Source organism: Siniperca chuatsi, linkage group LG5, assembly GCF_020085105.1.
Source record: "Siniperca chuatsi isolate FFG_IHB_CAS linkage group LG5, ASM2008510v1, whole genome shotgun sequence".
Classification (NCBI taxonomy): domain Eukaryota; kingdom Metazoa; phylum Chordata; class Actinopteri; order Centrarchiformes; family Sinipercidae; genus Siniperca; species Siniperca chuatsi.
Window position 1 is genome coordinate 5,729,306 of NC_058046.1, and position 27,242 is coordinate 5,756,547.

The 27,242-nt window shown below is 39.2% G+C and overlaps 2 protein-coding genes across 4 annotated transcripts; both read right to left on the reverse strand.

Moving 5' to 3' along the window:
- Positions 1 to 30: 30 nt before the first annotated feature.
- On the reverse strand, positions 31 to 17,133 carry nelfb (negative elongation factor complex member B). The gene is made up of 13 exons (XM_044195961.1): positions 16,854 to 17,133; positions 14,348 to 14,508; positions 14,154 to 14,253; positions 9,417 to 9,647; positions 9,127 to 9,312; positions 8,874 to 8,986; positions 8,676 to 8,778; positions 6,617 to 6,712; positions 6,244 to 6,383; positions 3,264 to 3,370; positions 2,659 to 2,800; positions 2,275 to 2,383; positions 31 to 512 (listed from the first exon to the last, which is right to left on the reverse strand). Exons 1-13 carry the CDS (start codon positions 16,974 to 16,976, stop codon positions 354 to 356), a joined length of 1,770 nt encoding a protein of 589 aa, XP_044051896.1. The 5' UTR covers positions 16,977 to 17,133; the 3' UTR covers positions 31 to 353.
- A 736-nt stretch (positions 17,134 to 17,869) lies between these two features.
- LOC122876073 (ectonucleoside triphosphate diphosphohydrolase 2-like) lies at positions 17,870 to 26,603 on the reverse strand. 3 transcript variants are annotated; one of them, XM_044195963.1, is made up of 10 exons: positions 26,260 to 26,601; positions 25,021 to 25,059; positions 24,725 to 24,842; positions 23,642 to 23,792; positions 23,339 to 23,498; positions 22,305 to 22,532; positions 21,104 to 21,376; positions 18,834 to 18,953; positions 18,499 to 18,633; positions 17,870 to 18,350 (listed from the first exon to the last, which is right to left on the reverse strand). In XM_044195963.1, the coding sequence occupies exons 1-10, from the start codon at positions 26,512 to 26,514 to the stop codon at positions 18,144 to 18,146; spliced, it is 1,686 nt and encodes a 561-aa protein (XP_044051898.1). In that variant the 5' UTR covers positions 26,515 to 26,601; the 3' UTR covers positions 17,870 to 18,143. The 3 variants fall into 3 exon arrangements, with proteins under 3 accessions (XP_044051898.1, XP_044051899.1, XP_044051900.1); XM_044195964.1 differs by lacking the exon at positions 25,021 to 25,059 and having other exon boundaries at positions 26,260 to 26,580; XM_044195965.1 differs by lacking the exon at positions 25,021 to 25,059 and having other exon boundaries at positions 18,189 to 18,346; positions 26,260 to 26,603.
- Between the last annotated feature and the right edge of the window lie 639 nt (positions 26,604 to 27,242).

The window sequence follows — 27,242 nt, forward strand, 5'->3', positions numbered from 1 at the left end:
GTCACTTTGCTTGGAACACAATAACACCACTTTCTAAATAATCATTTATTTACAGGTTTGTTGCACTACTGACAATTCAAATATAACACACTGATAGCCCAATTACATATGAAAATACTGTATATTTGGACAATTCTTCAAGAGCACAAAGTTTAGAAAAGTAATGATCCCCCCTTGAAGAAAAATTGTTGGCAGCTGAATTACACTGTCAGAGCTGGAAGACCCCCCTCAAAGACAAACAAACAATCATACAACAAACAATAATGTAAAATGCCCAGACTAAATTCACGTGCCAACTGGTGGTTGTATTTACAGCCAGTCACTGATGGAGAACTCTCTGTTTCTGCTCTGTCTCAGAGAGGCGTGGTTGGTGTGGAGGCGGTGGTGGGGACAGTCACTGGGTGCAGCCGCAGATCCAGGGATGGAGTTTCATCTGGTGGTGGAGGGCTCTTCTTCTGGGCGTCCAGCTTCTCCGTCAGCTGGGTGTACAGTTCCTTCACTGGCTCGCTGCTCTGTGGTCACGAGGCACAGCATCACACAAAGTGTCAGTACATACAATACATAAAACACTCCAAACGCTGACATTGCTCTGTTTAAAAGCTGCAATGTCAAACTTTTACTGAAATTATTAACTGGATAGATAATATAGTTTAAGTCCGTGTCAGTTTGAGACCCTGTGTGTGGATTCCTGAAATTGGCTGAACTTTAACTGATGTTTGGGACGCTTCAGGGCATGTTGTAATTTGATGCTAGTTATCTAAGATTTTGGCTAGATGTTGTTTCAAAATAGCAGCTTCTCAAGAGAAAGACAGCTAGAGGAGGAACAAACAGCATATTTCCAATCTAAAGAAGATTAGTAGCATAACGTAGTTTTTTTAATGGTCCTGACCATAGACTGGATACAGATTTATCACTGCGAAACACTTCAAAAAGAGGCATTCCAATTCTATAAAAGAAAATCTTTCATCCCTTTGGTTGTTCTGGTATGTTTTCTCTTTGATGGAGTAAATGAAAATGTACGCACGTAGGGCTGGGCAATACAGTGATCAATGTTATGGTTTTTCGACTTTCAGCAGAATCATGTTTTGATGATATGATGGAATGATCACATTATCATTTTTACGAATTTGTCCACTTGATTGATTCTGAGCAAGTTGTATTTAAAAACAAGTTTTTGCTGTACACATGTGAAGAATTTGGTCTCATGTAATGAACATGGTGTACTGGTTTGAACATTAGTTTGATTATTTTATACGTGACTTATATAAAATATTTGCCATATCATGGTATCTTGATTATTTTCATGATGTTTTCAGTCATATCAACCAGCCCAATCTGTATGTAAATATGTATCATTGTGTGTATAACATGTTAAATGCACTTGAATTACTGGACTGAATAGCAAGAACATAACCCAGAGAACAATTAAGTTCAATTAAATCATTTTGGTTATGGCTGTGATGCTAATGGGCAGGTTCAGTTGTATGCAATCTATTACTTTACCTGCCACTCAAGCAGGCGACAAAGGCAAATGTCTTTCATGGTTTCCCCAGTCTAAAGCCTCAATCAGACAGGATTAATGTTCCATGGGTAATCAAATATTTCTCCTCCTCCCCTGTAATAAACGTTGTTCTGTAATAGAAAATTACATGCTGTGGAAAAACCATGCGACCTTCATTGCTGGCGGGCTTAGTATGAATTTTAATATTGGTATAATTTACCATTAAATATTTAGCTGTAATTTAATTATTGTAATCAATAAAATATGTAATTCATATTATTTAAAAAGGTACTTTTTCCTTCATTGTATGAGTTAACTGAAGTTAACAAATTCTATCAGGTTAGTAAAATTCTTTTCTACTTTCTAAAGCCAGTAACAGGAAATAAAGCTCTGTATAAAAACTCAGAGGTACACTTTTAAAATGCAAAGTGTCTCTCTGAACTGGCCTTAAATCATGGGAGTTACAGTCGGTAATTGGGGCTGCAATTTTACTTGAGGTTAGAGTTAAAAAATCTTAGACATATGTACTCCAAACAGGATTTAAATCACTGATCAAGGAAGGTAACATTGAAATCACCCCACCTCCCGCTAGACAAATGAATTCCATCCCAATAGGGCTTAAGACTCATATTCGGTTGATATAAATGAGGTATTTTAAAACGCAGTGGCTTTTTGATGTGATGATGTCACTGCGGATCTGTAGGATAGGGAGACCTCTTGCTGATTCTACCAATCACTACAAAGCACAAGCTGAATGTAGAAGTGAAGCCAACCTGTTTTGGAGGTTCAAGAGTTTTCAGCAAGGTTTCCATGTATGATGGCAGCACTTTGTGGTGTAGATGCAGCAACATCCGGAGGGTGTGTCTGTGGACGTTCTCTTTACTGGAAAATATTCAGACAAAAACAGAAACTGTCAAGAGACATGGCAGAGATGTTTGAGTTCAATGTAACAAGAATAATGTTGAAGGGTCCCTGAGAGTGGTGATGCCATTTAACACCAGCCCAATGCTCTGTGTGTGTATCAGTTAGGGGGCAATTGGACACTCGTGTCTGTTTCAGTCTACTTTGTGTTTTATGATTACGATGCACTAAAATTGTGTGGAACTTTACGAAGTGGACTACACGCATGAGGTTAGGATCTGCCAGAATCAGCTCACCTGGAAAAAGAAGTCAGAAGGAAGCCATCAAAAACAACTGAACAAAACTCTTCTGATCCAAACTCATCAGAGAGCAGGGTGAGGTGTCCAGTCAGCAGGTGCAGGAAGATGTCGCCGAAGGCCATGTCATTGTAGGTCTCCACTGTGGGGGAACAGCAGAGATCCAAGTCTTATTTTGAGAAGTCTTGTAGTTCCTACTTTAAATGGATGTCTTTTGCTGTATTTTCTTTTACTACTGATCCTATTCTTCTTTCAGCACAGGTGGCCCAGGCAGAAACGGATCCTGCCCCTGGCAGCACGAGTATCATTTACTGCCTACTCAAAGAATCAAACTGCTAACCCATACAGTGTTAGTGCCTTTCTCTGTCAATTACACATTGAATGAAATTTGAAAATAAAATGAAGAAAAAACTGTCACATCAGAATAGTTTTGACAATAAAATTAAATGTCAGACTCAATTTTATTGTTTTGAAAAAAAGAGTTGTTTCTGCATTTTGGATTAGGGCTGCGACCTTTAAAAAGGCTGTGTTTTGGATAATATGGTTTCAGATATTTTAGGACTTGTCATATGTTACACAAAATTCAGGGGAGGAGCGATACTCACCCAGGGCAGGTAGTAACCTCTGTAAAGCATTCTTGTTCCTCAATTTGGCAATGTGGAGGACATAGTAAAGACCCATTTCACAGGCCACCCTGTTCTCCTGCAGATACCTGAGGGGAAGCAACAAAGACTGACACTTGTCACTGAAGCATTTTTCATAATTCACATCAGACATTTTAGAGAAGGAAAAACATCCTTGATTGAAGGGGCATTACAAAGAGTGCCTTGAACTTCCAGTTTATGGTAGTTTTTATTCCAGAGATGTTTGAAAGCTGCTAATTTCACGATCTTTGGGCCGTCTCACAGTCATGCTATGATCCAGATCAGGAGTCTCATCAAACCTACTGTTAAACAGTGGTCCGATCTGGCTATGAGCACGTTCACACTAAAGAGGTGAGGTTAGTAACACACAGCCAATCACATGTTACACCAACAAATAAAGAATAATGTACTTACAGTGAACAAAAATATAAACTCAACGCTTTTGTTTTTGCTCTCATTTTTCGTAAGTTGAAATAAAAGATCTAAGACTTTTTCTGCACACAAAAGTCATATTTCTTTCAAATTTTGTTCACAAATTTGTTTAAATCCATGTTAGTGAGGACTTTGCTGATTAAACAGCATGATTATCACACAGGTGTGCCTTGGGCTGGTCACAATGAAACAGGGATGTGATTTTTCCAGATTAATCCATGTTAGTGAACACTTCACCTTTGCCAAGATAATCCATCCACCTGACAGGTGTGACATATCAAGATGTAGATTAAAAAGCACGATTATTACATTGGTGTTCCTTGGGCTGGTCACAATAAAAGGTCACTCTAAAATGTACAGTTTTATTTTAGTTTTTAAATTGCAATTGGCATGCTGACTGCAGGAATGTCCACCAGAGAGCTGTTACTTGTCTATTGAATGTTCATCTCACTACCATAATCCGTCTCCAATGTCGTTTATGAGAATTTGGCAGTACATCCAACTGGCCTCCCAACTGCAGACCACGAGTAACCACGCCAGCCCAGGACCTCCACATCCGGCTTCGTCACCTGCAAGATCGTCTGACACCAGCCACCCGGACAGCTGAACAGCTGGTTTGCTAAACAAAAGAATTTCTGTATAAAAAAGAATCCATCTCAGGTAAGCTCGTCTGCGTGCTCGTCATCCTCACCAGAGTCTTGACCTGACTGCAGGTCCTCGTTGTAACCGACTTGAGTGGGCAAAGGCTCACCTTTGATGGCGTCTGGCACATTGGAGAAATGTTTTTTTCACGGATAAATTCTGGTTTTCACTGTACTGAGCAGATGGCAGACAGCGTGTGCGGTGTCGGGTGTGGGCGAGCGGACTGCCAATGTCAACGTTGTGAACAGAGTGCCCCATGGTGGCGGCAGGGTTATGGTATGGGCAGGCATAAGCTCGGACAACAAACACAGGTGCATTTTATTGATGGCAATTTGAATGCACAGAGATACCGTGACGAGATCCTGAGGCCCATTGTTGTGCCATTCATCATTTGTCATCACCTCATGTTGCAGCATGATAATGCACGGCCCATGTTGCAAGGATCTGTACACAATTCCTGGAAGCTGAAAACAGTTCTTCCATGGCCTGCATACTCACCAGACATGTCATCCATTGAGCATGTTTGGGATGCTCTGGATTGGCGTGTATGACAGCGTGTTCCAATATCCAGCAACTTCACACAGCCATTGAAGAGGAGTGGGCACAATCAACAACCCGATCAATTACACGAGGCACCCGTTGTTCTTTGGGGTATCTGTGATCATGTAAAATCCATAGTTCAGTGCCTAATAAATGTCTTTTTTCAAGAAAAAACTGCACATTTTAGAGTGGCCTCAGGCATGTGATTGGCAAAGGACCAAAAAAAATAAAAAATCAGGAAAGGATTGTATCTATCTTTTCCACACTCTTACCAGTTCTTTCTCATTACTAAAGAACTGGGTTTTTTAAATTTGCATTTTTAATAAAGAATAAATTCAGAACAGGATTATTATATTAATTATTAATTGATTTATATTTTAAATATAACTAAATATTGTTTCTAGAGCAGCAACAGTAAAGTTTCCAACAGAAAAGTCACTATTTACACTCAATATTATCTCACTGGAAACAAATCTAAAATGACAGTATAATAATGAGTGAAGTTTAGAAAGAATGAAGAACAGACATCAGTCAGTATCCATACTCCTCCCTCTGCTGCTGGTGTGATTCTGCCTGCAGGTACCACTTGTAGAGAGAGGAGGGATTGGTTTGGAGGGAGGGGGTGGGGGGTGTTTGCCGTCTCAGCCAGTAGTTAAATTTACAACAATTTGCCAAATTTTAAGATTCATGGCAAACTAAGATAACAGATAGGCTACATATAGACAGCTTTCATTTTAGCTCGTTCGTAGCAATTCACTATTAGATGAACAAGCAAACTGTGATCATAACAACTGCAGACAAAGCAGGTGGAAATACCTCTTTTCTACTTTTTACTCTAGTAAAACATTACAATCACTTCACCTGGTTCACTGTCTCCACCACGGCCTCTCTGGTCTGCTGTCCGCTGTGTGTGTGTGTGTGTGTGTGTGTGTGTGTGTGTGTGTAGGAGCTGAGCCCCGCCCTCGGTCAAACAGGTAGAGAGAAGCTAGCATAGACATTTTTTTTTTTAAGGAGCTGCGTGATTCACGTGGGTCACATTTTCAGGTCAGGAAATCCGGAATTCAGGATTAATCTGGAAAAATCACATCCCTGTTTTATTGTGACCAGCCCAAGGCACACCTGTGTGATAATCATGCTGTTTAATCAGTATCTTATTTTGGCCTCACTAACACGGATTTAAACAAATTTGTTACTAAAGAACATGCAATGACTTCAACTAAAGACTATTTCCATTATCAAACTCTCTGAGACACTGGTATTGATGAAAACAACTTTCTATGAAGTCATGTTATATTAAATCAGCCTCTCTCTTCCTGCAGTGCTTTACCTGTTGAAGGCCTCTGGCAGAGTGGTGGGGTATAGCGAACTCTTCTCCTCACTGGGAAGCTTCTGTTCTACAGTGAATGTGTGATCATCAACAACCACTGACATCATGGCAGGCAGGAAGCGGGTCACCACGTCCAAATCCTTAGAGTAGGCACACAGGAAGACAAATGAACGTCAACAACTTATGGTCAATTTATTTAAATAGGTTTTAATGCAATGACCTTCACCTGGCTTCTAACCAGAATAGGGTGAACAACAAATGACTTGATTTTGAACCTTTTACATACAGATTGTTTTTTAACAGTGACTTTAGAACTTGATATGATTTTATGAACTGATGGACAGATACACCTGAGGTGACATATTGTACGTACCAAACGAGGCTCTTTAAAGACCTGGCTGTCAATCATGTCCCACGCCCCTTGACCCAGTGACAGCATCCTCAGCAGCAGCATCAGGTCTGGACTGTCCTGTTCTCAAACAGATACAACAACATGATATTTTGTTGATACAATGGGGTGGTGTGTGGGAACTCTATAGTGAAATAATATGTAATTAAGGTGGAAAAACTCTCTGCCTTTTAGAATTGAGAAGGGTCTATCTGCAGTCTCAGACTACACAATACACCGATTTTACTATATGACACACCCACTTTACTACACGACACATCCTCTGAGATAACTTCCTGGATTAACGTACTTATTTTAACCCAAACCATGATCTTTTATACCTAACCAAGTAGTTTCGGTGCCTAAACCTAACCAAACTGCGACTGTTTCGAGGGCGTATCATGTAGTAGGCGTGTCCTGTAGTACTGTGCACCCGCAGATAGACCTACTTGTTAGAATTCACAGTAGCTGTCATTGAAAAACAAATTATCCAGTAACACAATACAGTCTGTCGCACATATTGGAAAGGCCTTGGTGTTATACAACGGTCTTTTGATGAATGAATGATCTTTATTGTCATTATACTCAGGTACAATGAAATTTCACACGGTTTCTTCCGATGTAGTTAAAATAAAACAAATAAATAAAAGGAGTACCAGAAAACAGCAGTAAAAGCAGCATTATATTTAAAATAAAGTTAAGTTAATGTTAGAAATATTAATAAACGGATGCTAAAACTTCGTGTTTAGAAATTATGTCTGTGGTAGCAGTCTCTGAGGGTGTGCACGTGTGTGTGTGTCACAGTCCTACATCATACACCTTTAAACAAAAGAAATATTGTGACTGTGTTTGGACTAGATTGGTGGGTGAGGTTGTTTTATGCAAGTCAGTAGTCAAATACTTCTGTTTCTGCTTTGTTGCCATTGGTTTAAAATATGTAATCCAATATTCAACTAAATATTAGTTTACTAATTGCAACTGATAATTTCTATTTAGTCCACTATCAGGTTTTATGTAATGTTTATGTTATTATGAGGCTTAGTGCAAAACAAAAAGTTGTTGTTTATTATGGTGATCTTGATCATGAATGTGTTTTTGTGGTACAAAACACTGTAGTTGTAGCTAACGCGGCCCCAACGTCAATTCTTATGTGCATACTAGTGTTAAAACAATTAGTTGATTAATCAATTAGTTGATCAAGCAAAACTTTTTCGCCTACAGCTTTGATAATCGGTTAAGCATTTGTTCTAGCTTCTCAAATGAGAAGATTTCTGTTTTATATCATCATTAATTGAATATTTTTGGATTTTGACTGTTGAGACAGACAAAAGAAGCAATCTGAACACATCACCTCAGTTCTGGGAAATTGTAATGAGCCTTTTTCGTTTTTTTTTTTTTTTTTTTAAAAATGCATTAAAATTTTTACATTTTTTTATATTTTATAGACTAAACAATTAATAAACACACAGCACAAATCATCTCATAACTTCAGTAAGTCTAGCCTTTAAAGTGATCCATCAGCCCAAAGGAGGTGTTTTAAAACACAATAAATCATGTGACTTAGCTGCACCAATGCAGGTGATAGTGTGTTACGTGTGGGGGTTAATGAAGACTACTTTGGTCACACAACCAAAACTTCATTATTCACTACAGTGCCTCCACTACAGTCTTGCCTTTATAGTGACGCTGTTAGATCATTTCATCCCTATTCATATTTGATATTTAAATGCGCCCTGTGGAGTTTTCTTGTAAATGAACACACTTATGTTTACATTTAGTGTTACTCATCAAAACACATTGTCACTGAAGTCAAACATGTTGGATGCATAAAATAATTGTAATTTTGCTTTGGCAACACATGTCAAATGTCATGCCAATAAAGCCTACTGAATTGAAGCGAATTGCATTTCCTTCCTTATAAAACATTTGCAAAGCCGCTTTTTTCTTGCCGCATCACCACCAGCTGTCAATCAGTAGAATACCATGACACCATCACCATGATTGTGTATCATGTCGCCTGCGTCCTCATCCACAGTATGCTCACCCTGGGTAAAGCGTCCTGACTCAGCAGCTCTTGAAGGTTCCTCATAATACTCAGAACCAGGGTGTTACAAGCAAACGGGTCACACAGGATCATGGACAGGTCCCTGGAATGCATAGAAACTCTCTAAAGTTTAATTCAGCCATTCATCAGAGATGAACAGCTCTGTTCATAAACTTAAACGATCCCCTCATCTGTTACCCAAGAACTTGCTCTTGTCCTTTCTTCACTCCATCCAGGAAACCTTGCAGCTCTCTGGCTCGCTTGCCATCCACAAACTTCTCACGGATACAGGCATCTAAACACCAAGTGAACTGTCACATCACACAACAGAAACACAAAAGAGAGAAACATGTAACACAAAGCTAAAACATAGGAAATACAAGGTTTGGGGCTCTTCAGTGGTACTATGGTGTTACTAAACTGATTTACCATCAACTGTTTGTGTCCTCACCTTATGGCAGGGGTCTACAGAGCAGATCTCACTGATGTCCAGGTCATGAAGAGACATGAGCAGCTCTGCTCTCAGCGTGCAGTAGTGGACATTTCGCGTTCGCAGGAAGAGTGTTCGTAAAAACTGCAGCACCATGTCATACAGCTTCACGTTCTTTCCAATCATCTGGGTCAGCTTTAGGACCACCTACAACAACAGCGTCAACAATGCCATCATCTCACACAGGGATTCATGTCTCAAAGACTTTGGTTAGTGTTTATTAGACATCTAATCTGATGACTGTGACTCACCTCGCCTTGGCGTCTTGTTTTGGGAGAAGTGCTGAAGAAATTGTGCAGGATGGAGAGGTCGCTGCTGAACAGAGCTGCTTCCTTCTCCACAATGTACTGCTTTAGGAGGGGTGACACTTCATCTCCAAACAGTGCCTGGTTGTCCTGCCAGATCTGCCTTTTCACCTCCACAGCACACACCTTGTACAGCTCCTTGTCAGCCATCACCATCTTCAGTTTCTTCTCTGGTACCTGCAGAATGGAGCACATGATCAAGATTAAGGGGAGTTCTTCACCTTCTGCTAAGCTAAGATTTTGGTTCAACAATTTGCTCTATACCAAATGAAATGGACATGGTTCCCAGATGCTGCGTCCTAATGACATTCATCTAGCACCATCAACAGGTCAGAATGTCTTCACTACAGTTTATGACAAGATACAGAAGGGTTACAAATGAAAAAGCAAAACTAACATAAGTGTGTTAGTAAGGTTTTGTTCCACCACGAGCCTCCAGAGCAGCTTCAGTGTGTCATAGATTCTCCAACTGCGTGAAACTCTACTGGAACAGCATTTTTTCAAAATATTTTCCTTCTGGGAAAAAGCACTTCCATCAGGATAAGAATGTGTCATCATAGGATAAAGTCACTTAGATCTTGTCCTTCTGACAACATGATCCAAAATCAACTGGGCCTGCTCTGCATTTTTCCACTGATGAAGAAATACACATTTGGACAGCAAAGACTTGACTTCATGTGACATCTGGTAATCAAGTGACATCTGAGAGCAACGTCCAGCCTTGATTGGTCCCTTGATCTTGTCATATGTCAACTGTATGTCCTTCCTGCCCCCTTCTAATTTGACCCTTTGATCCTACAAACTATTTGCCCCCTGTAAGTCTGAATGCAAATGCCCCCCTTCCTGCCTTTTGTTTCCATTTGTAATTGCATTCTGTCTGATTACTGCCTTCCCTTACCCTTTGATCATTATTATTTACATACTGCCGAAACACTGCTTTGGTTTCCGGTGCTTCCATTTCATTTGCTCGGGGCCTGCTCAACGGCTCAGATCCGCTTGGTACCTGTAAGTTCACCAGTGTGCCAGCACGCTTCAATAAACTCCACCACTACAGCAAACTTCTGAACTGGACATGGATGATTTTCTTCGTTACATTTCACAGAGCCTCTATTGTTTTAACTTATTAAACACATCACCAGCAATTCAGCATAAGGACCTTTACTTATTTTAACCTACGCACTCTCACCCGTTTTAAATACTGAGCTTACCGGTGTGTAATGGTGAAATTGACAGCCACTATTTCCTTAGAGCGTTGTACATTTTAGACCATGGTAACACAAGCATAAGTGTTACGTGTCTTTTCACATATATAGTAGTATATACTTGTTTTTAGATACAGAATTATTCTGCGTCCCCTTTCTTAAACTCTTCACAGAGTCAGTACAACAGGAGTCAATGTGGACTAAACTGTGGAGAACTTCTCATTGCTTTGACACAAAATGCATTCAATAAAAATTTCATCAGTTGTTTTCTCACTCAAACTCAACCCACCACCAAAACGCTGTATTTAAAGTCCATTTTACTCATGTTCACATACTTACATTTCAAAAAACTGTTACATTTACGTTCAAAATCTAAAGAGGACAGAGGACAACCTAAAGATGACATATGAAACAACTTTTGGAGAAACGCAACACAATGCCACGCAATGGTGGCCTATCCAGTGATCAGACCGGTCAAACTGCTCCACAGTCAGCCTGAAATATCACTGAAACCTGGCACTATCCAGGCGGAGCTCATGATACCAAGAAGCTTGCTTTGGTTTGTGTTCAGAGAGAGAGACAATGGTGGGCGAGGGACCTCGAGAGCAGAGTTGCAGTCCTACATGCTTCTCTGCGCTTCCAGAGCAGTTACCCACCCAAAACTCCCTACTGACGGTGTCTACCCCCCAACCACTTAAATAAAACCAAAAATTATCGTAAGAGGAGTTATACATAAAAACCTAAACAAAAACACTGAAATAGCACAACAAAATAGGAGAATTAAATGTGGACTCTTAAACATCATATCTCTGTCATCTAAAGCTGTACTAGTGAACAATTTAATATCAGAGTATCATATTGACTTATTTTGTCTTACTGAAACCTGGCTGGGTCATGAAGAATATGTAAGCCTAAATGAATCCACTCCACCCAGTCATATTAATACTCACATTCCTCGAGGCACCGGCCGAGGAGGTGGAGTTGCAGCCATCTTTTACTAAAGCCTATTAATCAACCCTAAACCTAAACTAAATTATAACTCATTCAAAAGCCTTGTTCTTAGTCTTTCACACCCAACCTGGAAAACACAACAGCCAATTATATTTGTTATACTGTACTGTGCTCCTGGTCCTTATTCTGAATTTTTATCTGAATTCTCAGGGTTTTTATCATTTAGTCCTAAAAACAGATAACGTAATAATTGTAGGTGGTCTCAATATTCATGTGGACGTTAAAATTAATAGCCTTAGCCTGCATTTATCTCATTATTAGATTCGATTGGCTTTTGTCAGAGTGTACATGAAGCCACTCACTGTTTTAACCACACCCTCGACCCTGTTCTGGTATATGGCATTGAAATTGAACATTTAATAGTCTTTCCACAGAATCCTTTTTCATCGGACCATTATTTAATAACTTTTGAACTCCTATTACTGGACTACACGCCATTAGGCAAAGACTCTTACTCTAGATGTCTATCTGATAGTGCTGTAGCTAAATTTAAGGAAGCAATCCCATCTGCATTTAATTCAATGCTATGTCTCAATATAACAGAGGACTCCTATGCTAATTTCAGCCCCTCCAAAATTGATCATCTTGTTGATAGCGCTGCAGGCTCACTGTGAACGACACTCGATTCTATTTCCCCTCTAAAAAAGAAGACAATAAAACAAAGAAGGTTAGCTCCATGGTATAACCCCCAAACTCGCAAATTAAAGCAAACATCACAAAAACTTGAAAGGAAATGGCGTTCCAACAACCTGGAAGAATCTCGTTTAGTCTGGCAAGATAGTCTTAAAACACGTAGGAAGGCCCTCCATAATGCCAGAGCAGCCTACTACTCATCATTAACAGAGGGGTTAATGATGACAAAAAAAACCCCAACAATCCCAGGTTTCTTTTCAGCACTGTAGCCAGGCTGACAGAGAATCACAGCTCTATTGAGCCATATATTCCTATTGCCCTCAGTAGTAACGACTTCATGAGCTTCTTTAATAAAAAATTAAAAATTTTAACTATTAGAGAAAAAATTCATCACGTCCTGCCCTCAACCGGTACTGATTTATCTTCAAACACAGGAACCTTAGAAACAACCGTAAAACCTGAGTTATATTTTGACTGCTTTGCTCCTATCGGCCTTCTTCAACTAACTTTGATGATTAATTTATCTAAGGCATCAAACTGTCTCTTAGACCCCATTCCAGCTAGGCTGCTTAAAGACGTTTTACCCTTTGTTAGGACTTCTTTACTGGATATGATCAATCTGTCTTTATTAACAGCCAACTATAGACCTATATCTAACCTTCCATTTCTCTCTAAGATCCTTGAGAAAACAGTTGTGTGACTTTCTAAATAACAATAGTTTATTTGAGGATTTTCAGTCAGGATTTAGAGTGCATCATAGCACAGAGACAGCACTGGTGAAAATTACAAATTAACTTCTAATTGCATCAGACAATGGATTTGTCTCTGTACTTGTCTTGTTAGATCTTACTGCTGCATTGGACACCATTGACCATCACATCTTATTACAGAGACTGGAACATTCAATTGGCATTAAAGGAACCGCATTAAGCTGGTTTAAATCTATCAGATCGATCTCAGTTTGTACATGTTAATGATGAGTCCTCCGTTCACTGGCCTCCAGCACCACCGTAAGGAATCTCTGAGTTATCTTTAACTCCTACATGAAACAAACTTCAAGGACTGCCTTCTTTCACCTACACAACATTGCAAAATCAGGCACATCATTTCTCAAAATGATGCAGAAAACCTAGTGCATGCATTTGTTATTTCTAGGTTAGACTATTACAATTCCTTATATCAGGCTGCCCAAATAAGTCCCTTAAGAGAAAAGAGCAATGAGATAACTTCTGTTATGAATTGGCGCTATATAAATAAAATTTAATTTAATTGAAGCACACTGTAGCATTTCTGATTAATTTCTGTAACGCATACTCTAAGGTAGCACAAATATGCAGTAAAGAGGTGCTGCTCTTTTTTTTATAATGGAATCTTGGTTAATGCAAATAAAGTAAATAAATATAATAAATAAAGAAAAAATAAAGCAGATTTTATGGTCATCACTGAATAACCAGGTAAAATTGTCATTTTATGAAGTCAACTGTTCTCTTAGTGGTAAAATAAAATACTTTGTGAATACGGACCCTGCTACCAGAGCAGGGCAACTTCCAGCCCTCTTTCAACCCTGGTCAGGGGGAGGCTCGTTAGGAACGGTCGGCTGGCGCTCATTGACCCATTCAGATAAATCACTGATGCAGGTTTGACCATCAGTTGTCAGTCTGAATGGGGTATTATATTCTAAATGTAATGTCTGTGACTGTACACATGTTAACATGATACAATAAACAAAGTCTTTGACCCCAGCACTTCTGATTAAAGGTCAATACTGCATACACCCTTGGAATATAATGCTATTTGTAGTCTTCATCAGGGGAGAAATAGCCCTAAAAACACTTGCCTTGGGTAGATGCTTCAGCACCTGCATTACCACTGGCTGAATGGACGGCATTTTGACAAGGGGAAAGCTCTTCTCCAGCAGCTCTTCAAGCTTCCCGTATCTGTAAGTAGATTGAATGAAAACAAAGGACGATAGCATCCAAGCTGGTTCCTTCAGAAAACATTACTTAAAGTTACAAACAACTGATACCACACCTGTCCTCGTCCTTGCCCTCTGCAATGGTGGCGACTCGCTCCGTCAACTTTTCTCGAAGCTCGTCAAAGACAGACTGGTGGAACTCCAGCCGAGGCGTTCCATGGAGGTCGAGGAAGGGAAGAGCAGACTGGAGGGTCGGCAGCAGGATGCCATTTTCCATCTGCAGTCATGTAACACATCAAAGACTCATCAGGGATTACTTTGAGCTGTAGCTGGTCGATTTAGAGTTAGATCTGAATAAATGTTCCCTTGCTTATTTGCAATGGCTAATATCAGGTAGAACACGACTAAAAACATTTAACACACCTGTGAAATCTTTTAGGAAATTTGACATAACAAGCGTCCCTTTATTTAATAACTGCTTTATACAGTCTCTCTGGCTCATTTTGACTGTAATAATTTCTAGGAATAACAAGATAACCTATTCTAAAACATAACATTTAAGAATGGAATAAACTTAAAGTGCTTAGGCTGAATTAAGATTATTCTGTCAATCTCTCCATAGAAGAAAGGACGCAGCATGGTAAGCACCAGCTGAACTATTAATACACCCTGTTTATACTGCATATTTGGACTTTAAACTGAAAACCAGACATTAAGGACCATCTTAAAAACAAAACACCCTTGTGAAAAAGTAACTACACTATTCCAAGAAACATAATAATTCAGATATTAAATCGTTGGTCAACACAAAAATTAAGAAAACACCTCAGGGAAGAGAGGGAAGAGAGCTGGGATAAGAGCTATGCTAACCCAGGTCAGACCTAAGGCTATTCCACTACCCTAATGTTGTAGCAGGTGATTTTAATCAAACAGACCTCAGAACTTAACCTAAATTTCACCAGCATGTCCACATGCACTGGACTGTGTTTACACGAGCATTCCTAGCAGGTACAAAGACCTCCCCCGTCCTCATTTTGGTCCATCAGACCATATTTCCCTGCTTCTAGGGTTTGAGTTGGCTGGCAGTTGGCAGTCGGCTGGCACTGCTGTCACTTTGAAGCTGACTGTGCCAACTGTGTGAGTCTGTTCGATTCCATAGTTACATGTCTGTGACCAGAAGAAATTTTCCTACAGTTTGATGTAAAATGATGTATGAAGAGTGAAAACTGTGGAAATGGGAGCAAGTTTTAGAAGATTTTCAGAATCAGAATCAGAAATACTTTATTGATCCCCGTAGGGAAACTCTTTGTTACAGTAGCTTGCCTTTACGTCAGTGCACACAGGAGAAAGTACTAATAAACGATATGATACACTATAAACACTATAAAACAGGTCAGAAAATAAATTAAGTATCAGCTCGGTATAAGTATAAGATAAACTAAGTGTCGGGTACCAAGTGGGTTTACTGGTTGATGATGAAAGTACAGTATAAAATACAGTGTCACCAAATATGTAATAAGTAATAGTAATAAGCGGAGGTGCATGTACTTTACAGATCATCTGCACTCTGTTATGTCCCCACTCTATCTCTGAACATTCTGCTCCACACACACCCGTTATAAACTCAGAAAACGACTGAAAATTGCATGAAACTTAAACTGTGAATGTGTATAAAGTATGAAAGCTATGAAAAAGTTGAATTAGTGTGATAAAGTCCCAAGGATGGTGAATGTTTTAACGTTTGAATGGAGTGTCTACGAGAATGTATGAATAAGTGGGAAGAGGTTGAAGATGAGTGGGTTTGAAAGTTTTTTTAATTGAGTTCCATTATAACTTTACTTCAAACAAAGTTGAGTACTTTGACAAGTTTTAATGGGACTTGAAAGTTGAATAATACCAAGAATGTAGGGAAGATGTGGAACATTTTGATGTTTGAATGGAGTTTTTAGCTTAAAGTATAAATTAGTAGTTAAGAGCTGCAAAAGTGGGTAAATGTGGACATTTTTAACATTCCATCCTTAATGCGGAAAATTTCCTGGAAAACCTGGAATATTTTGTCAAGTATGAAAGTTATCAAAAATCTTAATAGGGACGGAATGTCCTAATTGAGTTTTAATATTTTCACGTTTGAATGAAATTTCTACGTTGTAAGATGTGGAACTAGTTGAGTGCCAAAAACGCGGCGGAATAATAATAAATTACATATGTTAGCATTCACACCAATAAAGATTTTGTTTATGAACATTTGTTGTGATTCACACCAATAACGTTACATCCGCACTGAGAATCTCGCGCATACCGAAATTGTCGTAACTCGTGGGCTGGCTATCGTTACCTGTTTGGTAGCTTATTACCAATTACGTTAACTAAAACTTGTTGCGAATTGCATCCACATTTAATTATAAAATAATTGCAATGCTGCTTGCATTAGCGAGTTTAACAACAGAGACAGGCAGCTAGCTAACACGGCACAAAGTATACCGGTAACGTTAGATAATGATCATCTTTTGGGACACTCTTGGGTGCATAGGCTGGTATTCCAAATTTATACTCAACATGTCTCGGAGAACAGACCTTTAAATGAGCTGTTTAGCAAACAAACACATTTTAAAGAAGCGTTACCTGAAACTGATCAATGGCTTTCAGAGGCTCCGTGCAGTTGGTGAGAGTTTCTTTAAGATCCTCGCCGTTGGATATCCCGAGCTCAGGCAGCCCCGCGAACATTTTTCGTTTCTGTTTAATCATCAATTTCAAGATTTCTGTGTGACGAAAGTATTCTAACTTGTGAATTTGCAGCCGAAAAGATAATTGCTTGCTACAAAATACACGAACACATTATGCGCTTCGCTGTCAAAGCAAACTTCCTGTGTAGCAACTTTGTAAACTGTCCGTCAGAAACACCAGTGACGAAATAGTTCCATGCTTCATTCATGCTCTGAGGGAAACAAAGGGCATATTGCTCTTTTTTAAAAACATTTTTTGTGGTTAATTGTACACTGCTTGGTCTGCTGTATTGGCTAAATCCTGAACTTTAAATGTGTCACTCATTAGGAGTATTTATGTTTATGAATGATAATTACAAACATGATTATAGATGATAATGGTCATAAACAGGATTCCACAGAAAGTTTTAATCGTTGTTTGGTGGCTTCAAATGACTTTAAGCACTTAGAGACTGTGTAGTTATTACTTTTACTGGTGACCAATAACTAATTTCACTGAGGAATAAAAAGCCAGCAGAATCTCTAGAACTTATTGTCTTAGCTTGCCCCAGTGAATACAGTTCTAAATTGAAAGCCCAGAAACTTAATCTGCACCTAACTGGTCCTAGTTATACCAGGAGCCATAAAATATCTATGTGACAGATTTATTCAGCTGATTCAAATTGGTAATGGGTAATCTGGGTAAGAAAAATGACCCATGGACCACAGCTGAGGACTCATTGGAAAATAAATGATTTGGGTTTTGTTACTTCATAATTTGTAGGCAATTGTGTCTGTTAACGTTGCCTTTGGCATCTTCTGAAGGACATGTGGGCTGTTTCTGTCACAACAAGGAGAAAACATAGAGTAGTAAGTAAAGTAAGTCAAATGTGGTCGACATAAGTGGGTGTAATATTACATAATGAATCTGAAACATTTATAGAAAACATGGTTTATTCTGTAGTTTAATTTTACACACACTGACCTGAGTCTCCAGAAGCAAGCAGAAAATTTGTGGATTTGCAAAGAAAATAGGACACCTTTTACTGCTTTGTTGATTTCACTTACATATACACACAGAATAAAGAGCAACAAAAAAAATCTAAAATGTACTTGCAATGTTTTTCAAAACTGAGACTGAGAGTTTTAGACAGATTTATGCATACTCTAAGAGAAATATGAATTGGACTGTGAGGTGTGTCACCCACTCTTACACCATGCCTTCTTTAGTTCTTGTGTTTCTGTAGATCATCAGTAGGTATACCAATGCAAGGGGGAGAAAGGTTATGAAGAGGAAGAAAATGCCAGCCCAGGGCCCTGAGGGCAGAGCCTTCATCAGTCCAAGTCTCTCTGCTGGTACCATATTGCTCAGACTCAACATGCACCCCAAAGCCCAGCCTACAGATGCTCCTCCTGCCTGCAAAAACACAAGAGGGGACCCAGTGAAACCATGGAACACCATCACCAAGACAGTGCTGTTGATAGGTGTCAGTAGTTTGAACACAGACTGAAATCCCAGCAAATGATGAAAAAAAAATGTTACATTTATTTCCTTTACTCCTGACCTTTTCCTGAAAAGAGATGGAATGAAGGGACTGCTCATTGAAACCGTAGCCCTGCATTAAGAGGACCTGGACATAGTTGGAGACGGCGCACACATTCCTCATGTATTTCTCTGGCTGCTTTGTCTTTTCAGTCATCTGTGAGTGGAAATATAGTAGATTAAGATTTTTATTTTGTTATTCAAATCCTTAATCCTTTTGATCTTGTAGAAATTTCTAGTATATTCAATTGTGAGAATGAGACTCTACTGGCCTATTTGGTGGTTTTAAATATAAACATGTTTGAGAATCTATATTTATTAGGGGCTAGGCTCAGAGAGCTGTGTGCTCGATAGTACCTCAGAGATGGTCATGTTGCAGATGAGTTGGATTGCCTCCTTCAGTCGACTGGGGGAAGTGATGGGGATGTTGGTGAGGCGGTTGATGTAGCTGTGAGTGAAGAAGAAGGCAGCGAATGCCTGTGGAGAAGAGGGGACACTGAGTCAGTCCAGAGTCACACACTCTTGAACCATACTGTTTAGGTTGAAATTCATTCGAATAATTAAGCATAAAAAAAACAACATTTGACAGCAAATACTGTGTATTTGTAAGATCCCTTAGGACTTGTGACAGATCTCTGCATTCCATTATTTTATTTTATTACATTACATTCATTTGGCAGATACCTTTGTTCAAAGTGACTTACAATAAGTACACTCAAACTCAAAAGAGCTAGATGTTTTCAAAAGTGGATGTGCAACCCTCCCAAATAAAATTAAGAGTTAAGAGGTTTGCCTTCTGCATTTCTATGGCACTTGACAAAAGAGTATGGTGGTGCGTTTACACAGGTATACAGGGTTTGTCAAACTCAGATTTACATCTACAGTGGGCCTACCTAACAAAACTAAGGATCTACAGCCATGCTAGCAGCTCTGAGAGGATGTACATAGGCACAGCGTTGCTTTGATCTAAACGCTAATGTCAGCACGCTAAAATGCTCACAATGGCAATGCTAACATGCTGATATTTCACAGGTATAATGTAGAGCTGAGGCTGATGAAGTTAGTTTTGCACATATTTGGTCACCAAATGTCATGGCAATCCATCCAATAGTTGTTCAGATATTTCAGTCTAGACCAAAATGGAGGACAAGACCGACTGACAGATTGACATCGCTAGACCCACTCTGCTAGCATGGCTAACAATACCCAGAGATACATATTGGTTTCCATCTTGCAGATGTTGGGACTGTTGGGATGAATTCATTCATTTGGATGATTGTTAACTGAACTTTCGTTAGGAGACTGCATTCTCTTTTGTCCCACAATCCTGAGAGCCATTGAACACAGCCTTGGCCAGTCTGACCTGTGACCCGGATGTCAACCTACTAGCGATTGGTGGTAATTCTGATTATAATTATTAATTTAATTATTAATCTGAGTTCCAAATTGATCGTTTAGTGTATTTTATGTATTTCATTTTTATTCTTTCTTAAGAGTGGTGCCCCCGAAGACTTTATTCATCAATGTTATTTATGATTATCTTTGCCATAGCCATAATTAATTGATCGCGTCTACACAAGTGGGTGCCTTTAACCATTGCAAATCCCAACACAGAGCAGAGCAAGGCTGCAGCAATCATGTTGCAATCTTTCCTGAGATCTATGGCATTTCCTGTGCACAGACTTTTGTTGCCTGACTTTATCCTATAGGGCAGTGCCTCCTCCCAGGTAACAGCACCAAGCCTGGAGAGAAGCACTGTCTTAAAAGATAAATAAAGTCCCTTCCATTGCTATCATTCCATTACCTGTGAGTTTTGTGGAGGGTATGGATGGATGGTCACAGCGTATCCACCACTACACCACTGACGTTTTAATAAAGTGATTGTAGTAGGACAGTAACATGGGGCGGAACCTTTTTAAGTTCATTTGGGCATAATCTTGAGCTTCACAAATTTTGGATTAAAAATTTTAAAAAAAAATTGGTAAGAAGGCAAGAAAGGAAACCAATTGCCCCTCTGACAAAGCTTATGTTTTATTTGCTCCGACAGATGCGTCTGGCCCCCCTCCCATTCAGACAGATTTCCACCCGTCCTGGATCTGGTCGGGCCAATCATAACCGTTTATCTAAGGTTTGATACGATGACTGTACAGAGGAGCACGCCTTGTTGGCCGCTGAGACATTTTCGTAAACAATCAAGATGGCTGCCGCTGATGTGGAATGGTTTCTGTTGAATCAGCTATCATTTCAGTATTAAACAAACTGAACGGTGTAGTTGCGGGTTATATTGTATATGATAGGACATTCTTCAACAAGCTGTATATTACTATTTCTCAATAAAAATGTTTTTTTCCCCCCAGGAAGTAGTGTGTTATGATATATGTAAAGTATTGACATTCACAGTTAAATAGGTATACACTATGATGTGGAGAATTAGCAAACATTGCAACTTTAACAATATTTATACGAGCAAAAATGTTCACACCCACAGAAATCCAAAAACCCCAAAAATGCAACAAACGTGAACATCAAATGTTTGATTTATGAGTAAAAGCTATTCTTCACTTTTTTGTAACTTTTACACCTTCAGCTATAGGTTGTTGCTGTCTCTGCCTAAAAGGATCCCTCACCATGAAGCTTCCTCTTACGCTGGGCTGGAAGACTCCATCAAAGGAGCACTTGGAGTAAGAGCAGTTGTCGAAGGAGAACATCTTTTTTATGTTGTCCAGGCAGTTCTGGTAATCTCCTGTTCCCACTACAGATACAGACATCTGGGGATTAAACTGGGCTGGTCTGTAGTTCTTAGTACATGGAGAATCAAAGACATCCTCCCCCAGCTTGATAGATATGTTGAAGTGTTGTGGATAGCAGGGATGGTTCACTTGAGGATTCATACCTTGACTCTGAAAGAGGCAAAAAGATAAAAGTGAAACATTCTTCTGGTAAATATGAAAGGAAATCGCAGCATATGACACACTTTTCTACTATGTATAATTCCAAATAAACTAGTAGAATAGGTAAACGTTCACAATTTATAAGCACTTTACAGTGGCTTGTAGTATTTATACTCCCTATGTGCAATCATACAATGTGTATTTTAGTTAAAAGCAGATATCAATAGCACAGCTTTATCTACAACATTTTTAGAATGACTAATAAACAGGATTAATTTTGGTTTGACAACTAACCAATTCCAAATGTACTTTGAAGCCCAAGACAGATAATTTCTTGACTTTCAATGTATCAGGTTCTTCTAATATTTTAGACATTTTGGTAAATAAGCTCATTTGCTTTTTTGCCTGAAGTTAGATGAGAAGATTGATATCACTCTCATTTCTGTCTGCTAAATCTGATGCTGCCAGCAGCTGGTTAGCTTAGCTTAGCATAAAGACTGGAAATAGGGGGAAAAAGCTAGTCTGGCTCTGTCCCACAGTAACAAAATCTGCCTCTGCCCCAGCTTCATATTCAAAGGACAGACATTAGAGTATTACTGATCCTCCTATCAAACTCTCAGCAAGAAATCAACTAAGCCTATTTCCCAAAATGACAAACTATTCCTTTAAGCAAATTTGGTGCAGCAGGTTAGTGGAGTCGATGTGCAGCACACCCTTCATTCAGGGCACTCTGGTTCAAGCATCCTGTTTGGCAAGTATACTGCAACAAGACAGTGAATTTTTATGAGGTCCAGGAGTGCTGTTATTTAGCTGATTTTGACCTCTGACCTCACAGGTGGTCAAGAAGAAAGAGAATCTTTAAGACAGAAATCATGAAAATCTTGATGTTTCTTGACAACAGCCATAATTATTAGTCTATACACTTTTTTAACAGTACCGTGATAAGATGAGCCAGTAGTTTCCTTAGGAACTGTTCTTGGCCATAGCACAGGAAGCTATGGGTGTATAGTCTGTAGGTTTGTCCATAAAGCTTCAGCTCCATCACATTATCCTTGTTCTCCACCTTCTCCGAGGTCTCAAAAGTAATCTGAGTGGAAGCTCCGCCTAAATCCAAAGCTCCAATTGTCTCTCTGTCTGGTTTCAGCCAACGCCCGACAAAATCATACTGAATGGCAACAAAGGACATAAAAATTTGAATTGATGTAGGACAATACAAATATTCCAACACTGAACACTGAGTTTACTCAGAAGATAACATCCAGCCAAAAACACTTTGCACCACCAGCAGGTCAAATGGATTGGCACAAAGTTAGGTGCAGTAATGTTTCCCAGACAATGAATTCTAATAACTTGAGGGGTGATTCCCTGACATTTAATCTAGCACCACTATTGCCCACAAGGATTACGTTGCAGCCATTGCAGCCTGTTTTGCGGCTGCAGGCTGAGGTGGTCTACTGGACAGATTCCAAAACTTTTTGTAACTATTAGTCATTTAGACCCCAATATATGTAAAAATGGGGCCCAGGTTTAAAAATACTGGAATTACCCTTTAATACTTACAATCAGTTCTTGTTAATGAGACTGATGTTATGTCACTTTCACTTGATTTAATTGCCTTATTAATTGTATTACTCCTATATTACTCAGCTCCTGAATGTGCTTTTTTTGACTGTAACTGTAATTATGTTTTGTTCATAATGTCAATTCAATTCAATTTTATTAATATAGCGCCAATTCATAACAGAAGTTATCTCATTGCGCTTTTCCTATAGAGCAGGTCTAGACCGTACTCTTTATAATATTAATTACCCAACAAATCCCACCATGAGCAAGCATTTTGTGACAGTGGCAAGGAAAAACTTCCTTTAAGAGGGCAGAAACCTTGGACAGAACCAGACTGTGGAAATTAAATAAAACCAACAAATAATCTGTTTTAAAACACTGTTTTAAAACAGAAAAGTTGGAGCTCACCTTGACAAAGTTTTCAAGTAAGTAGTTGGCTGTGACCCAACCATACGCCCCCTCCTCCTGTCCGCTCAGGATGGTTGCCTCTTTAAATTTGAAAGGGTAAGACCGCAGTTTGTTTTCCACTTCCTTCAGTAACTGCCGGGCCTCTGTGGCATTGACTATGCTATTAAAGAGTAGTGAGAATTAAATGGAGAATAACACAATATTAAATACTTCCGAGATCCATTTTAATGCATTCATGCATAATTGATAAGGAGTGTGGGTTAGTAATATTAGTGTAATATAATGTCTTGAATTTTTACTGACTTCAAGAGCCTCATGCCTGCAGTAGCACCCAGATAGAGTGGAGTTTGATGGTGCCTGGATTTGGGGATATCCTTCACAGCTTGTTCCAGGCAGGCTTCAAGACTTTTTGCAGCACCACCACGAACACCTGCATAGCTGGATATCCCTCCACCTTGACAGAAGAGAAAGTAGTTCTGCTTACAAAGAACTCAGCCTGACCTTGGTGTTTCTAAGGAAACTCTGAAAACAAAGCTGTCTGGTGAAGAAGTAGACCAATTGGGAGCAAAATTATTGCACAAGACATAGCATGTTGACATCACTGGATAAGTTTCTACAGGATGGCATTGTGGAAGTGAAAGTGAGAGTGTTTTTTACCTCCAGGACAGTCTGGGGTTAAAAGGTCGGTTCAGGCAAATATATTTTCTCACTTACCTCTGGCGGTATCTAGCCACGCAGATTGTTTTGGTTTTACTTGACCAGGATTAGAAAAATATATCTTGGAGATTTGTAATGGAGGTGAATGCAATTTTTTCAAATTTTATTTGTAAATGCTGTGAGCACTGCAAATTGACCTGCACCATATTGCGATGAAGGTTAAATTTCAGAGAATGATATCTCAAAACCTGAGCAAATTAAACCAAAACTATCTACATGGCTAGATACCACAAGAGGTAAATGCAAAAATATATATATATTTTTTAAATTTGGTTAAATTGATCGTTTACTGTAATATAGGGTTAGACTGACATCTAACCTGAGAGGGATTTGATTAATCTGTGTTTCAGTGGAGAGTTTTAGTGTTTTCACTTTGACAAGAACACAGTTCTTAGAAAATGCTGAATACTTGCTGCTTTTAAGGCAAAATACTATTTTGCTCTGAACAAGAATTCTCAAGCTAGTTCTAGTACCTTTCAGGCTGCAGGCTAACCACAATTACTTCTACCAACCAAATGCATGGTACAGTAGATAGTTAAGGGGAGTTCCATAGTGGGTTTAGGACTACCCGCATATTGTTGTCAGTATCAGCCTTTGAAGCCTTTATTTTAAAGCGATGATACAGCGTTCATTATGCCAGCCTTGTCTCACCCACTGGGAGGAGCTCACCTTTTGCATGACACGCACTGTGCTGGGTAACAATACCAGTGCCATTTTGTTTGTCAGCCGGCCATTTGTAGATGAACATGGAGGTGTGAGATGAGCCTGCATCCAGAATGATTCCATACTGAAACAGACAGAACGTTAAATGTCAGAAACATACAATATGGTGCCAGAACATTATTCCATGCCTCCAGTACCTTTAGCTATTAATAATGCTGCTCAGAACTTGAACTATCGGGCTACCCCAATATTATTGTTTTGCTGATGTATCATATTGACCTAATATGACATATATGAAATACCTCAGTGCACCTCTGATAACACAGGTTCACTGAATACACCTGTAAAACAAATTGGTGTGAAATGTTATTTTTTGTGTACATTTTATTTACTAAGGTATTTGTATTTGTCTCCCTTTGTGTGCTCTTTTGCAAGGACAACTTCAAAGCATCACATTCTATTCAAGTATTATTCCGTAGGCAAAGGGCAAAGGCAACATATGGCAGAATGAGATCAATTTATGTATCCTTTTAAAATTTGTGTCTGCGACATTAACAAAAGGAAGAGCACATGAATATGTTCTCAGAAAGCACCTCAAATAAACACAAAAACTACTTCTTTTATCTCACACTTTTTTGTCTGTTTCTTTCTGTCTTGTCTATTCAGTGGTGCTGTGCATCACTTCCTTCTGCGAGTCACCTTGAAGCTGGCAACCACAGCGTGTCAGGAAATGCGGAAAGAACTGCAAGTTTCATTTTGAGCATTTAGCTGACATACAGACGTATGGCTGAGCAAGTTCAGATCAGAACATATGAGGCTCAAAACTGTAACCATTTTATGCTTATATTTGAATATTTGGTCTCAGCAAACACGTTACTTGTAAATCACTATATTTTAATATAGCATATTGGTGGGTAGTGACATTTAATATGTAACCTACAGTTGGGGAATCCATTTAAATAGTGTTTTAACGTATCACTTAGGAACTTCACAAAAATATTGGAGTGGTGAGGGGGAACTGAACCTTATCTTTCACAAGCCCTCCCCAGGGTAATTAATGTTTTCTTTGAAACTTGTGCAAAGTGCAACACCCTACCCACAATATGTTAAAATAATATAACTTAAGCATTAAATGGGAATGGAAATTGTGGACCCCAATTTAAAACGTGTTATCTCCCCTCCCATCCAAGTGTCAGACTGTCCTACCTTCAGCCAAAGAAAAATGACAAAACCCTCCCCCTTTCCTGACCCCTCCAATAATTTTCGTACAGTCCCTAATACAGTGAACAAACTCAAAAGCATACCAGCTTAAAAAAACCTGTACAAACCCCCCCAAAAGGTCAAATATATTGGCACATGGTATGAAAATATTATTAATAAAAATATTAGTAACATTCAATTGTTATAACACAGCTACATCCATCCTACTATAACTCTAATTATTAATTAATAATAATCGAATATTTATTCACAGGCAGTTATCCAAAAAACTTTTGGTGCGCCAATTATGAGATGATGCATATAATAAAACTTTTTATTACCATGTTTTCAGGAGCCATCTCAATCTCTTTAGCCGGAAGGACCACCAGCAGTATCCCGACTATTGCCAGTATCAGCAGCACAAACGCAGGGATGGTTTGGGCGTACCGGAGACCCATACTGGATACTGGTCCTGTGCGCTCGGATGCTCTGCGTACAAGCGCGTGAGCATTTAATGCCCAGTAAGGAAGCACACAGAAATAAAGGGCGTGCATTACATAGTTGACGGCTGTGGGTTTGGTCTGAGCTTCTGACATATCATTCGCATGGTAACATGTCTCGCTTCCTCTCCCTCCTGCACGCACCCACGCGCACACATACGCACGCTACCGCTACCAGCTTCATTCATGGGAAGCCCAAGGAGCTACTGTTAACACAGGATATTCACTTTGATGCATTCATGGATAACTGGCGAAGAGCGTGGTTGTAATATTAGTGTAATATAATGTCTTGAATTTTTACTGACTTCAAGAGCCTCATGCCTGCAGTAGCACCCAGATAGAGTGGAGTTTGATGGTGCCTGAATTTGGGGATATCCTTCACAGCTTCTTCCAGACAGGCCTCCAGACTTTCTGCAGCACCACCACGAACACCTGCATAGCTGGATATCCCTCCACCTTGACAGAAGAGTAGCGGGTGGCAATACCTGTCCAAATGAGCTTTTGTGCCCACCCAAAATTCTCTAAATGTATTATATTATGGGACATTCTACCAGAAACATATATTTCCACTTCAAAAAATCTTGGGAAATAAAAGATCTTATTCTTAAATCTGAACATTGAATCATGTGGAGGACATGTTAAACTATGAGAAACACATATGCCATCTCAGCATGTTTTTATGATTGAATAAAATACATTTTTACATGCATTTCACCCCTAAAATGTCAGGCCCTGTCCCAGACAGGTGTAGAGTATATGTTAGAATGGTTTCCTAATGAATTTCTTTGATACAAATAACATTTTCTTAGTGATCACATGTCCAA